Source organism: Dacryopinax primogenitus, assembly GCF_000292625.1.
Source record: "Dacryopinax primogenitus strain DJM-731 SS1 chromosome Unknown DACRYscaffold_8, whole genome shotgun sequence".
Taxonomy (NCBI): Eukaryota; Fungi; Basidiomycota; class Dacrymycetes; order Dacrymycetales; family Dacrymycetaceae; genus Dacryopinax; species Dacryopinax primogenitus.
The window spans coordinates 1,218,681-1,230,364 of NW_024467205.1; the positions used below are offsets into that span (position 1 = coordinate 1,218,681).

An 11,684-nucleotide genomic window follows, 5' to 3' on the forward strand; every position below is an offset into this window, starting at 1 on the left:
TTGCCACTTCGATACGAAAGGTCAGCGGACAGTGAAGACCCTTCAACTTCTGGAGAGCGGCTTGATGCGAAATGTCTATAAAAGGAGCAGCTTTCGAGCTCGACGGAAATCCATCAGCTCTTGCCTCAACAGCTCTTCTCTACAGCCTTCTCCTTCCAGCTCTCCTACCTTCTTCAACAATGCAGTCCTTCGTCTTCGTCCTTGCCCTCGTGGCCAGCTCTATGGCCTACGTCCTGCCTCGTCAGAGCGCGACTCTTACTTGCGGCACCGCCAACTTGGTAAGCGACGATCGCACTCGATCCTTCTTTCCTTCGCTGATCAGATGCCCCAGCAATGCTGCAATACCCTCGCCCTGGCTTCCGAGCCACTGATCGCCAACGCCCTCGGTTTGGAGAACCTCCAGATCCCCGGCCCGGATATCACCGTCGGCTTGAACGTGAGTACACATTCTTACCCATCCCAGCTCCTTCTGACGGGCGATCTTCCGCACAGTGCACCACCCCTCCCAATGACGGCACCCCAGTTACCGCCCAGTGCATCGGCATCCTTTCCTGCTGCACTAGCATCAACATCGGTGTCAATTCCGATATCTCCGAAGACTGCACGATGACCGGCATCGGCACCAAGCGCGATGTTGCTTACGAGATGCTGTGAGCAGGAAAGCTGCGAGTTTTTCTCTAACCTACATCCCCCGCTAGGGAATAATTGCGGCTCTAATCCAATGGTCGCTAACAAATTCATGTTGTACTCTCAAAGCGTCTATCGTATGCAACCATTATAATGACACTCATTTGTTTCCATGTTTCGTTCATTAACATATCCTTGCGATTCGTCGGCGTTCCCTTTGTTGGATTCTTCATTGTGCTGTACACTACGACTTCCACGCCAAGAAAGCAAAGCGGCAACATTCAGAGGCGGATCTTCCGTGTCTGCACAGTGCCTCACGTGATTCCAACGTGTCTCTTGTTTTGTTTTCCTTGTCGCGGGCTTGCTCATGATTTGCGTAGAGAATAATCCAGCCACCCGGAAGGAATGCTTCGATATCCTCCGGTTGGGGTCCGAAGATAACTCAACGTGGCTACAAGCCACTTGCATCAAATTTTGTAATATACAGCACGGCTGGCATAATCTGAGAAAGGCAAGGCGGAAGAGGCAAACAAGAGTTCATTTGCCAGCTAGTCTACAACTTGGCCGAGTATCGGAGAGCACAATACATTTATCCGAGTTAGTATGGAGCGGGAACACAGAAGGCCAACAGAAGTGCGATGATCCAACAGGATGGATGCAAATGGGCACGGTCAGACATACATTCTTACGACGCAGAATAATTTCCGCCGCGCCTGTCAATAACTCGAAGCTGTTTTCTTCCGTTTTGTCTATACATCCATGTAGAATGCGGCTGTCTCATTCAATTGGGATGATCCTACCCGCTCTCAGAGTGCAATTTCGGATTATCCTAGGCCATTTGAAAGCTGTCAGTTTGACTTATGGTGGTGCTCGAGTCAAGACAACACTGCAGATAATCCATTGACAAGAGGGTTGATGACGTAAGGGTCTGTATACGACCCCTCACTTGCCTTTTTAGGTAGGATCGCCTCTGGGAGGCGATCATGATCGTCCATGGACTGACACATAGTGGGTGGCTGTAGGCCACCCTTCTCTCTATCCCTTTTGCTACACGCATGTATTACTACTAGTTAGTAATACATTTGTTCCGTGTACGTATTGAGGGCGTAAGGGCATCTTAAGCCCTTTCAGTTGGAGACACTCAAAAGTTTCAACTAGTCAGCCGATCAGTCAATGACTTGTAATCATTATGAAATTACGTGAATAAGGAGTCTACCACAAATTGGAGGAGCCGCGAGCTAACTAAGAGGTGGCTATGAGCCGGCTGAACCGAATCTACCCGATTTTAAGGGAGCGGTCAGATATTACTCAAGCTTCTAGAATGAGCTTAACACATAGGCGGTTCCGTTGACTCTCCATAGTACGTAGAGATCGTCGAGATGACCGTTCACTAACTTGAAGGTAGCACTCAAACAAACCCAGTTCGAAACACGTGCCAAAACCAAATTATAGATTGCGATCATAAGCTAGGTACATTGCGGAGAAAAACAGTATCATCGGAAAAGTCCACTTCACAGCATCTCGTAAGCAACATCGCGCTTGGTGCCGATGCCGGTCATCGTGCAGTCTTCGGAGATATCCGAGTTGGTACCGACGTTGATGCTAGTGCAGCAGGAAAGGATGCCGATGCACTGGGCGGTAACTGGGGTGCCGTCATTGGGAGGGGTGGTGCACTGTGCGGAAGATCGCCCGTCAGAAGGAGCTGGGATGGGTAAGAATGTGTACTCACGTTCAAGCCGACGGTGATATCCGGGCCGGGGATCTGGAGGTTCTCCAAACCGAGGGCGTTGGCGATCAGTGGCTCGGAAGCCAGGGCGAGGGTATTGCAGCATTGCTGGGGCATCTGATCAGCGAAGGAAAGAGGGATCGAGTGCGATCGTCGCTTACCAAGTTGGCGGTGCCGCAAGTAAGAGTCGCGCTCTGACGAGGCAGGACGTAGGCCATAGAGCTGGCCACGAGGGCAAGGACGAAGACGAAGGACTGCATTGTTGAAGAAGAGAGAAGGCTGGTTGAGGAGGTCGAAACAAGCGAGTTGGAGCGAGAGCTGCTTGATGTTCAACGTCATCTAATTCCCTGCCTTCTTATAGACTCTGGAGGCTCCAACTTGATTAGCAGTACTGTTGAGTAATTTCAGCACGATTTCACCCATCATGTTGAGGTAGCAAGCCCATCAACATGCGCGAGGCGGGAAGAAGGCTCGACATAGGTGGCAGAGCGGTTGCAAGATGTCTTGGCCACTTAATAGACGGTTGACGAGCCAGAGAATTCCGTAACGATAGAGTAAACAACTAGAACTACGGGCGGCACATCTATGACGGAGAAGCACAGAGGTGGGATCACGCCGACTGCCCAGTGGTCGAGAAGCAAAAGTGCCGTAAACTCCCTGGCACGTGCACCGCCTACACATGCGACATGTTTGCACGTGGAATGCCGTAACATATCAAGGGATGTGAACGTGACCTTTGACCCCACAACCGTACATCTTGCCTCGTATGTTTATTTGTTGTAACTGACCTTTAATTTCACCTACTCTTCACTTACCTCTCATACCCGCCTTCTATGATGCCACTAGGAGTGCATTGTATGTGGCGTTAGCGCAGAATTCTCCAATACGTAAACCAGTTCAACTTCTCTCTGCCGAAATGCATTTCTTCCTCGACTTCCCTCCATTACTTATGCGCGCATGCGCATCGTCGCCTTCATTGCCGCCATCATCATGGCTGCTGCAGTAGACGCAAACTCGTTTATCGCCCGTCAAGCATCGAACAACAACAACACCGTTTCCTGCGGTCTCGAAACTCTGGTACGTGGGCGGAATCGTTAGCTGTATCACGTCAACTCATGACACAAATCGCACCATAGCAATGCTGCAGCGCGGTGTCTCTCGCAAGTACACCGATAGTCGCCAATGCCTTAGGTATCGAAGGTCTCCCGATCCCTAACCCGAACGAAATCGTAGGACTTAACGTGCGTGCGTCCAAGTGTTGAGGGAATCTTCATGCCATCTGACTTGGCATCTGTAGTGCACCGATATTGGCCTCCTCCCAGCAGACGAAACGATCCAACAAGCATGCCCCTCCTTGATTGCATGCTGTGCCCAGACCGGCCTGGGTATCGACGGCGGTGTCTCCGAAAACTGCACCTTTCCAACCGACATCCCAACCAGCGATATGTTCCTCGAACCCTCACGCATGGGTCTTCACAGTGCAGACCTACACAGATTTCACACTTGGTATGACGCGTGGAATAAGCGTGATGTGGCAGAAGAGTGGGACGGTTTGTACTTGGAAAACGATCAGACTCCGAGCAGTGGAACGGAAGTCACGATCTTCTCTTGGAAAGGGCCGCAACTTGGATGGGTTGCGGACAACCAGTGGGGCAGAGATGCACCTCTCCTATTTCATACGGAAGATGATGATGGTCTTCCACCGGTCGACTTCTCCTTGCCCGCCCTACCAAGAGCCCCCCGTCCGACGTTCCCTGGCACCTCTCCACCCGTTTCCCCACCCACCTCTCCAGAGCAAACGATCGGCCGTAAACCTAGCGAGGAAGAAATCATCCAGCAGATGCGCAAGCGACGACCGATGAAACGATGGAAAGGCGCATAAAGCAGTTCCCAACAGCAACAGCAAGTGATCAGTGCATCGTTCACAGGACCTGCACTTCCTTGCCGCTGTACCCCTGCGACGCGCCAGTCCAGAGTTTCCATACGGGATGACCGTACCTCCATGCAAGCCAAACCCCGTTGTACTACCCCGATCGCCCTGCTCCCAGCAAGAGATCTCCGAGAATGTTCGAATACATCTAATCACGAGAGAAGGTAATCCGGTGGTCTTCGAACTCTTCATGAACGAGACCTCATAGATACCCTGGCATATCCTCATTGTAACCCTACACTACTGCATTGTACATTATTTGCAATAAATAACGATTTCTCATTGTATGAGTGGTATGTCCCGTGAATAAGCCTTTCGGGTCTGACGTCAGGCGCCTTGCCCGGTTTGTCCGCACCTCCGAGTGTCGCCAGCGTAAGCCGCCCTCCTTTGCCTACAACAACACCGCCAGAACTATTCATATCCATTCTACAGTACTTGTTGTGCTGGACGTCGAACAACTTGCGGAATTTCTCCTGTATACGATCATACCAACTCACACAATAGGACGATGGCCTGGATGTGTAGCGGGAGGACGAACAAGGAACTCGTTCAGAGGATGATCGACTCCAAGCTGATCAAGAGCGAACGGGTTGCCGCTGTGTGTCTCTTCTTGGTCCACCGTGATGGTTACTGTGATTGCTGACGACGGCATAGGCTATGAAGGCAACAGACCGGGCATCGTATGTGCGGTACAAGGAGGACGCCTACGTCGACTCGCCCCAGTCCATCGGCTACGCAGCAACAATCTCAGCTCCGCACATGGTGCGCACCTCTTCTCACGCATTCTTCAATCTTGGACCTAAATCATACGCATATAGCACGCACACGCGGCGGAGAACCTCCTTCCCCTCCTCTTCCCCGGTGCGAAAGTGCTAGACGTGGGCTCCGGTTCTGGGTACACAGCGGCAATCTTCCACCGGCTCGTGAGCAGCGAGGGGAAGAAAGGACTCGTAGTGGGCGTGGAGCATATCTCGGAGCTGACGGACTGGAGCGTGGAGAACCTGAAGAGGGACGGGCTGGCGAAGGCGGTTGAGGATGGGGAGATTGTCATGTTTGCAGGTGACGGGTGAGCGTGGATTGTCTGTATCGCTTGGGTACTTAACTTCAGACAGGCGCAAAGGTGACCCGGAACGAGGTAAGCTTATACAATATGTCGTGTCAAGGTGTACTCACGCAGAGGCAGGTCCGTTCAACGCGATCCACGTCGGTGCCGCCTCGCCCGAGCTGCCCCAAGTGCTCGTCGACCAACTTGCCAAGCCAGGGCGGATGTTCATCCCTGTCGGTACGAACGAGCAGGCCATCATCCAGGTTGACAAAGACGAGCAGGGGGCGGTGACGATGAAGGAGCTGTTTGGGGTTATGGTGAGCGCCTCTGTTTGGCGGGAGTGTGAATGACGGTTGCTGATCTTAGACAGTATGTGCCGTTGACGGATAAGACGAAGCAGTGGCGTTGATACCATCTATGAGGAACCAGCTGTGTAATAATAAAAAAGAGTTAGTCCTGTTTGAATGAATGTTACTATTATCAGTGCACACAAGAAAGTATGTCCGGCGCGTCCTTGATTCCGTGACGCGTCTCTCGACCATTCCAGTCACCCACACAGTTCTCGTTCTCAACCACCACCACCTCACGACCTGCTCAGCATCCTCCCACCAAAATACTCATGGACCGCCCAACACCGCGCATCAACTCCAAGCGCATGCAGTACTACGTCGGCCAAGTAGTGCGCATGACGGGCAAGCTGCTGCGCGTACGTCCGTCTCCTCCTTCTCCGCTCCCCCCCATCCCCTTCCTCGCATACCCGAGTCCTGACCCACCGCAGGTAAACGGCGACACAGCGATAATCGAGTCCACCGACGGGGGAAACGTCGAAGTCCGTCTTTCCAGAGTGCGTCCCCACCCCGGGGTGCGAGGCAGAACTAACACAACAGAGAAGGACAGTCATCTTTCTGATCCTATAGTAGAGATCATCGGGCATGTAGAGGATGAACATACGCTCAAGATGCTCACTGGGAGCGATATGGGGAGCGATGTTGGTGCGTCTGTGTCTGCGTCGCTCGCTTGGACTATGGGCATCAGGGAGCGTGAGAGCTGATTGGACCTAGATCTGCAGACGTGGGATACGATGACCGAGTTGATGCATAAGTTTCCCGAGATATTTATGGAGCCCGATCAGGCCAAGCCGCTCTGAAGAGGGAGCTGGGAACTGTCGAGATGTTGAGATGGTTGGTCCTGTCTGCGAGTGCAAGTGCGGGTCGATGGATTATCGCTGGGTCGTGCAGTTGGACAGTGGGGAGGCGGAGGATGGTATTCTGGGTGGGAGGAGTGGTGCATTGGGGAAGGGCGTTGTGCTTGGTTGAGAATAAGACGACTGTATGCAGCCAGAACTGTACTCTAGACCATAAACCATAAACAGGCAGACTCGCTTTTCCTGCAAATCCCAAACGCCGGCGCAACATGACATGACATGACATTGGATTTGCATTGAGTTGAGTTGAGTCGAGAACAAACATAGTCGTACAATCATATCACGTCACTCTGGCGTCAATATCACATACTCCCAAAAATCAAAAAGCTCAAAATGCACAAATCACAAAAAGCACGGAGCACGAAGCACGGAGCATGAAGCACAAAACTAGACAATCGGAGTTCGCATATGTTCTGCTGGGTGAGGGGGTACGTTCGGTGCGTTGTGGTGCAGTGAGGTGTGGTGAAGCGGGGTGCGATGGGTATGGTACACTTCTTTTTCGTTTGGTTACACTTTCCTTTCGTTCGTTTGTTGGTTGTTCGCTGTTGCAGGTCGGGGACGGGGATTTGGGCCACTGGTGATCCGGTGATCGGTAGCCCTATGGACTGATGGTGATAGTTCAATAGTTCGATGGGTTGACGGTTCGATAGTCGGTGGTTGGTGGTTCAGTGGTTGGTGGTTCAGTGGTTGGTGGTTGGTGGTTGATAGTTCGGCAATTGGTCCCCCCCCCGCCCCCCCTCCCACACGCTCGCTCATTTCCCCCCTCCTCCTTCTCCCAAACTAGTCACACTACTCCCCCCCGTACCCAACAAGCCCAGGCTCGACCGGCTATGCGTACTAGACAGAGAGCTCGTAGAGCTCGTACGACGTTTGCGGCGGAGGTGGAAGGGGTCGACGTCTGGCAGCCCGGCTAGGCGTGCGAAGATGGATAAGACTGGGAGGGGTTAGATTTAGGTGAAGATGGGAGGGAAGGGAGGGATGGGGGAGACGTACTGTCTACGACGGAGACGACGCCCCGGAGGTTTCCGTACCGGCTTGGAGAGGTCGGCACGAGGGGGTCGTCTACTAGGAACAGTCTGTGGGCTTTTGCTGTACGAGAGTTAGTGTGTGTTAGCACGAAGGGAAAGGCAGAGGGGAAGGATGTATTGAACGCAAAAGGAGAGAAAAGAAACGAAGGAAGATACGGGAAAGCAGGGAGGACGTACTAGCAACAAGTTTCTCCATCATATACTCCAGAGTCGAGCTCGTAAGCACGCTATAAACAGGAAAATGATCTCTCCCGTCCGTCTCCCCCGCAGACCACTACACGCGCATTAGCTGTCTCCAGTAACCCGAGGGTGACGGGGGGCGGGGGGGGGAAGAGGGCGCACCTTGATCCTCTGAACGAACTCTCCCAGTTTCGTGCTTAGGACGTCCTTGCTCAAGCTAGGGATGACAAGCCTCCCGATATCCGTCACGCTCACTGCGGAATGCAGGTTCCCGTTGGCGTCCAGTACGGCAACGCTGTTCACCCCTTCCGAGTCCATGAGCGTCATCGCATCCAGGATCGTCGAGTCTGTAGAAGTGGCGATGACGGGGTTTGGAGGGTCTGGGAGGAGGGATTGCAGGGGGAGGGAGAGGAGGGAGTGGACGGACGGGTCGGGGGTGTGGAGGAGGTGGGAGATGAGGGATAGGTCTGTGGCAAGGCCTTTGGGAGGTTGGGTCGGGGGTTGGGGTTGGATGACCACTGCGGGTGGGGTTAGTGGGCATTTGGTTTTGGGGGGGGGAGAGGGGACGGACCGCGGTGCGTGCCGGTGCTGTAGATCTGGAGAAGCGTTTCGAGGGAAGCGTCTTCCTCTCTCACTTCCATCGGGTTCTTCTGGGAGATGTCTGTTCCTATGAATGAGGTTCAACTTTCTTAGGGATGAAGGGGGACGTACTGCACGCCAGACGGATAGGGACTACACCTTGACGGGATGCGAGGATGATCTGGGATACACGGGGGTCGGTGGGTGAGGAGAGAGAGCGGGCGTTGAGACCCAAGAGGAGGAAGGAGTTTGCGTCTGCGTACTATGTGGATGTGTGAGTGGGCATCGAGGGCTGGGAGGGATACACACGTCAAATAGCCCATCTTGGTGCACTCCCTCTGCGTCCGAGGACTGGACAACCAAGCACGCCCCCGGGCCCGCCTTGAGCAGCTCTGCACATGCGTCTTCTACGGCCGCATCACCACTGACGACGACAGCGGGTTCGTCGATGAGGTGGATTGCGCGTAGAGGGGATGATACGAGGTATTCCTGGAATTTTGATGATGGTTGTTGAGGAGAAGGAGGGAGGTCTGCGAGGGGAAGAGAAGGAGAGCGGAGTGAAGCTGGTGAAGGAGGGAAACGGACTGAAGAGTTACGGCGTATGTGGGACATGTGGGAGTGGGAGAGGGGGTGAGTGACTGCCAGTGACTGCTGTGACTGTTGAATGCAAACGTGCATTGAACATCTATATATCCATATTAAGAAATTCACAGCCACTTAAACACTCGTGACATCACACTCAACTCACACTGAGACTCCCCCCTCCTCTCACTCTTACAACCATGTCAAGATCACAAGACGAAAAATCATTCATATCGCAACACCTAGCAGCCCTATCTCATCTCAGGACAGCTTATCCACCAGACTATGTTCCCCCTCTTGAGGACTTACCACGTCGTCCACCTATCATCCCTGTGCGTATCTCCTTCTCCTCTCCACTTTGTATCTAACAACAACAGATCGACGCACTCCCTCCACCGGAGAAACATTCCTCCAACTCAGAATCCGGTATACCCCTTACACCCATCTCCCACTAACAACTAACAACAACACAGAAACGATCACCATAACGATCAAATCCTTCAAACCCGCGCTCTCCTTCTCCGTCTCCCTCTCCCCACTCGACCCTATCTCACAGCTCAAGCACCAGCTCGCCCTCCACCCCCGTGCCCCCCCTACCGACGCCCAGCGGCTCCTGCTCAAGGGGAAAGCACTCGTCGACGCCCGCCTCGTGAAAGAGTACGATATCACAGAGGGGAGCACGGTGATGCTCATGGTCAAGCCTGGGTACGAATGGACCCAGGCAAAACCCGACGACAATCCGATGGAGATCGACACCCCTCCTCCCCCTCCGGGTAGAAGCTCAACTCTCTCACCGGGCAACCAGCCTATCCCAACCCTAACACTCTCGACCGAGATCCCTTCCCGCCCTCCTACGCCCTCAGGCCCCACCCCTCCCCCTCAGCTACACACCGTCCCGATCAACACGGACATCCTTACTGCCTCCATCCCCAGCACCTCGCCCGACGCGGGCACGCCCGCCAAGTATCATCAGACGATCTCCTCCAAGAGTTTCTGGACGAGGCTGTATGGGTTTTTGAGGCTCCAGTTTGAGGAAGAGGAGGATGCGGCGGCTGCATTGGACCAGTTCTTGTTGGCTAGTAAGGGGAGCTTGACTGCGGGGGAGATCGCGAGGGTGAGGGAGGCGGTCGGCGTTGTAGGTATGGGAGGGAAGGGCCTGTAGAGCAGGGTTACTGGGTGCATGAGGGCGTGTGGTGTAGTGTTGCACTACACGGGAGATGGGGGTTGGTAAGATTGAGATTGAGCTGGGATGAGAATTGCAGATGTTATTTTTTCCGCTCCGGTCCGTCGAGCTACTGTTCTGTTCTACTCTGCAATTACACCGCAGAATAACACCTAATTCTGCTAAAAATTAAAAGATTGATTGGTAGAATCGTTTAACCCCTCCCCCACCCCCCGGCCCCCCGGGGTGCTGTGCTTAGGGGAATGGGTATAGCACCCTCCGTACATTTCCTGAAGGAAGGCACCAATCTTCCGCTGTCCAGCTTCCAAATTCTGAAAACTATGGTACTGTAACTCGGACTCGGACTCGAGGCTGAGCAACTCCCAAATGTGAGAGATGTCACGATGTCATAACCCTTTTTTCATAAGTTTAGGGTCTGCTGGTCATAGGAAGGTTTCCCATGCCAATTCAATTTGCAAGAAGAGCCCCCCTCTGGTGCTTGAATTCATGTTTCGCATAGATCCCCAATCCCGCTTCACACTCACACAATATCCCATTCTGAAACTGTGTCCCATTGCCTGCTCGGTAGTTGCAGTCACCAACGTACACCGTCAAAGACATAGACTTACATCATGTGCCAGTCCCACATCGACTACTGCAGGGCACAATATGAGAGACGAGACCTCTTCACAGACTAACATTGAACACGGGAGGTATGACTTGCCCCCCTTCGACAGCGAACAGACGCCTGCCTTACATGCACTGCCAGAACTTGGCGATCGGCGTTTACGCCTGCTGGGTGCAGGTGAACGGGCGCACTCATGGAAATACTCGCTGATGCTCAGTCTCGTGATGAGATTGATGGTAACTAACTGTACAGTGTGGACGTGGGACGGCATGGATGTGATACAAGGATACGAGGCATGGGGAAAAGGCAGTGATGTACTAGGTACGCGGGAAATCGGCTGGCTTGCCGTGAACGATTTCGTGGAGGCTTAGGAAAGCCCGACGTTGCGGTTTGTCAGGGAGACGCAGAATCGCAAGCGCCAGCTCGGGTTCTTCGGCCTCGTGGGCCACCCTCGACCCAGCACTGCGGAAAGATTTGTACTTGTCTGGCAAATACAGAAGGGGGAGAATCTGAGCATCTTTGAGCCAAGGTGAGTCGTTGCTCAAGGCTGCCCGGGCCTTCTCCATAGGAAATTTAGTAACGAAGTCGCTCCATGAGAAGCCCGACCACGTGCTCTCGTTGAGCGTTGGATCCAGCAAGAAGGCCAACTTTTTACGAGCCATGTCGTGGGTGATTCGCAAACTCAACCTGGAGAGGGGTCCCTCCACCTGTATTGGGGCCATCAATCTAGTGCAACAGTAACATGAGAGGGAAACCCACGTCTTGCAGCCGCGTTTGCAGTTGAGCAATAGCACTGTCCATGCGTTTGTTGTCTGCCTTCAGCTGCATGTTGTCTGCCTTCAGCTGCGCGTTGTCTGCCTTCAGCTGCGCGTTGTCTGCCTTCAGCTGCGCGTTGTCTGCCTTCAGCTGCGCGTTGTCTGCCTTCAGCTCATCAATCGTGTTCTCAAGGCCTCGAATCCGTTCTTCAGATTTTTGGCACACATCAAGGACCAT

The 11,684-nt window shown here is 53.4% G+C and overlaps 8 protein-coding genes across 8 annotated transcripts in view; 5 read left to right on the plus strand and 3 right to left on the minus strand.

The window, feature by feature from the left end:
• Window positions 1-669, plus strand: part of DACRYDRAFT_22102 (uncharacterized protein) — a 1,224-nt gene extending 555 nt beyond the window's left edge. The window contains exons 2-4 of the mRNA XM_040772674.1: window positions 225-278; window positions 332-436; window positions 493-669. Of these exons, the coding sequence (XP_040629359.1) occupies window positions 225-278; window positions 332-436; window positions 493-654 (321 nt within the window). The 3' untranslated portion in view covers window positions 655-669. The remainder of the gene's footprint in view (window positions 1-224; window positions 279-331; window positions 437-492) is intronic.
• Window positions 670-2,138: 1,469 nt separating this feature from the next.
• Window positions 2,139-2,613, minus strand: DACRYDRAFT_107383 (uncharacterized protein; the record flags this gene model as incomplete). Its single annotated transcript, XM_040768455.1, has 3 exons — window positions 2,139-2,300; window positions 2,357-2,461; window positions 2,515-2,613. 3 exons carry the CDS (start codon window positions 2,611-2,613, stop codon window positions 2,139-2,141), a joined length of 366 nt encoding a protein of 121 aa, XP_040629360.1.
• Window positions 2,614-3,343: 730 nt separating this feature from the next.
• Window positions 3,344-4,235, plus strand: DACRYDRAFT_15721 (uncharacterized protein; the record flags this gene model as incomplete). The annotated part of the gene is made up of 2 exons (XM_040771131.1): window positions 3,344-3,430; window positions 3,651-4,235. 2 exons carry the CDS (start codon window positions 3,344-3,346, stop codon window positions 4,233-4,235), a joined length of 672 nt encoding a protein of 223 aa, XP_040629361.1.
• A 477-nt stretch (window positions 4,236-4,712) lies between these two features.
• On the plus strand, window positions 4,713-5,806 carry DACRYDRAFT_22103 (protein-L-isoaspartate O-methyltransferase). The gene is made up of 6 exons (XM_040772675.1): window positions 4,713-4,881; window positions 4,938-5,045; window positions 5,102-5,349; window positions 5,396-5,418; window positions 5,467-5,645; window positions 5,699-5,806. The coding sequence occupies exons 1-6, from the start codon at window positions 4,792-4,794 to the stop codon at window positions 5,735-5,737; spliced, it is 687 nt and encodes a 228-aa protein (XP_040629362.1). The 5' UTR covers window positions 4,713-4,791; the 3' UTR covers window positions 5,738-5,806.
• An 80-nt stretch (window positions 5,807-5,886) lies between these two features.
• On the plus strand, window positions 5,887-6,682 carry DACRYDRAFT_22104 (replication factor A protein 3). Its single transcript, XM_040772676.1, has 4 exons — window positions 5,887-6,034; window positions 6,107-6,172; window positions 6,221-6,320; window positions 6,390-6,682. Exons 1-4 carry the CDS (start codon window positions 5,948-5,950, stop codon window positions 6,473-6,475), a joined length of 339 nt encoding a protein of 112 aa, XP_040629363.1. The 5' UTR covers window positions 5,887-5,947; the 3' UTR covers window positions 6,476-6,682.
• A 496-nt stretch (window positions 6,683-7,178) lies between these two features.
• On the minus strand, window positions 7,179-8,931 carry DACRYDRAFT_116148 (uncharacterized protein; the record flags this gene model as incomplete). Its single annotated transcript, XM_040770146.1, has 7 exons — window positions 7,179-7,466; window positions 7,526-7,621; window positions 7,738-7,834; window positions 7,903-8,258; window positions 8,312-8,401; window positions 8,452-8,581; window positions 8,629-8,931. The coding sequence occupies 7 exons, from the start codon at window positions 8,929-8,931 to the stop codon at window positions 7,285-7,287; spliced, it is 1,254 nt and encodes a 417-aa protein (XP_040629364.1). The 3' UTR covers window positions 7,179-7,284.
• A 170-nt stretch (window positions 8,932-9,101) lies between these two features.
• On the plus strand, window positions 9,102-10,221 carry DACRYDRAFT_94755 (uncharacterized protein; the record flags this gene model as incomplete). Its single annotated transcript, XM_040777241.1, has 3 exons — window positions 9,102-9,233; window positions 9,279-9,327; window positions 9,375-10,221. The coding sequence occupies 3 exons, from the start codon at window positions 9,102-9,104 to the stop codon at window positions 10,061-10,063; spliced, it is 870 nt and encodes a 289-aa protein (XP_040629365.1). The 3' UTR covers window positions 10,064-10,221.
• A 787-nt stretch (window positions 10,222-11,008) lies between these two features.
• On the minus strand, window positions 11,009-11,519 carry DACRYDRAFT_107389 (uncharacterized protein; the record flags this gene model as incomplete). Its single annotated transcript, XM_040768456.1, has 2 exons — window positions 11,009-11,398; window positions 11,451-11,519. The coding sequence occupies 2 exons, from the start codon at window positions 11,517-11,519 to the stop codon at window positions 11,009-11,011; spliced, it is 459 nt and encodes a 152-aa protein (XP_040629366.1).
• Between the last annotated feature and the right edge of the window lie 165 nt (window positions 11,520-11,684).

Bases quoted from the DNA above. Each gene is read 5' to 3' on its own strand.
- DACRYDRAFT_22103 (XM_040772675.1), top strand. From the start codon at position 4,792: ATGGCCTGGATGTGTAGCGGGAGGACGAACAAGGAACTCGTTCAGAGG. The intron at 5,419-5,466 runs GTAAGCTTATAC...ACGCAGAGGCAG, and splicing joins CAAAGGTGACCCGGAACGAG to GTCCGTTCAACGCGATCCAC. The intron at 5,646-5,698 runs GTGAGCGCCTCT...GATCTTAGACAG, and splicing joins AGGAGCTGTTTGGGGTTATG to TATGTGCCGTTGACGGATAA.
- DACRYDRAFT_22104 (XM_040772676.1), top strand. From the start codon at position 5,948: ATGGACCGCCCAACACCGCGCATCAACTCCAAGCGCATGCAGTACTAC. The intron at 6,035-6,106 runs GTACGTCCGTCT...GACCCACCGCAG, and splicing joins TGACGGGCAAGCTGCTGCGC to GTAAACGGCGACACAGCGAT. The intron at 6,173-6,220 runs GTGCGTCCCCAC...ACAACAGAGAAG, and splicing joins TCGAAGTCCGTCTTTCCAGA to GACAGTCATCTTTCTGATCC.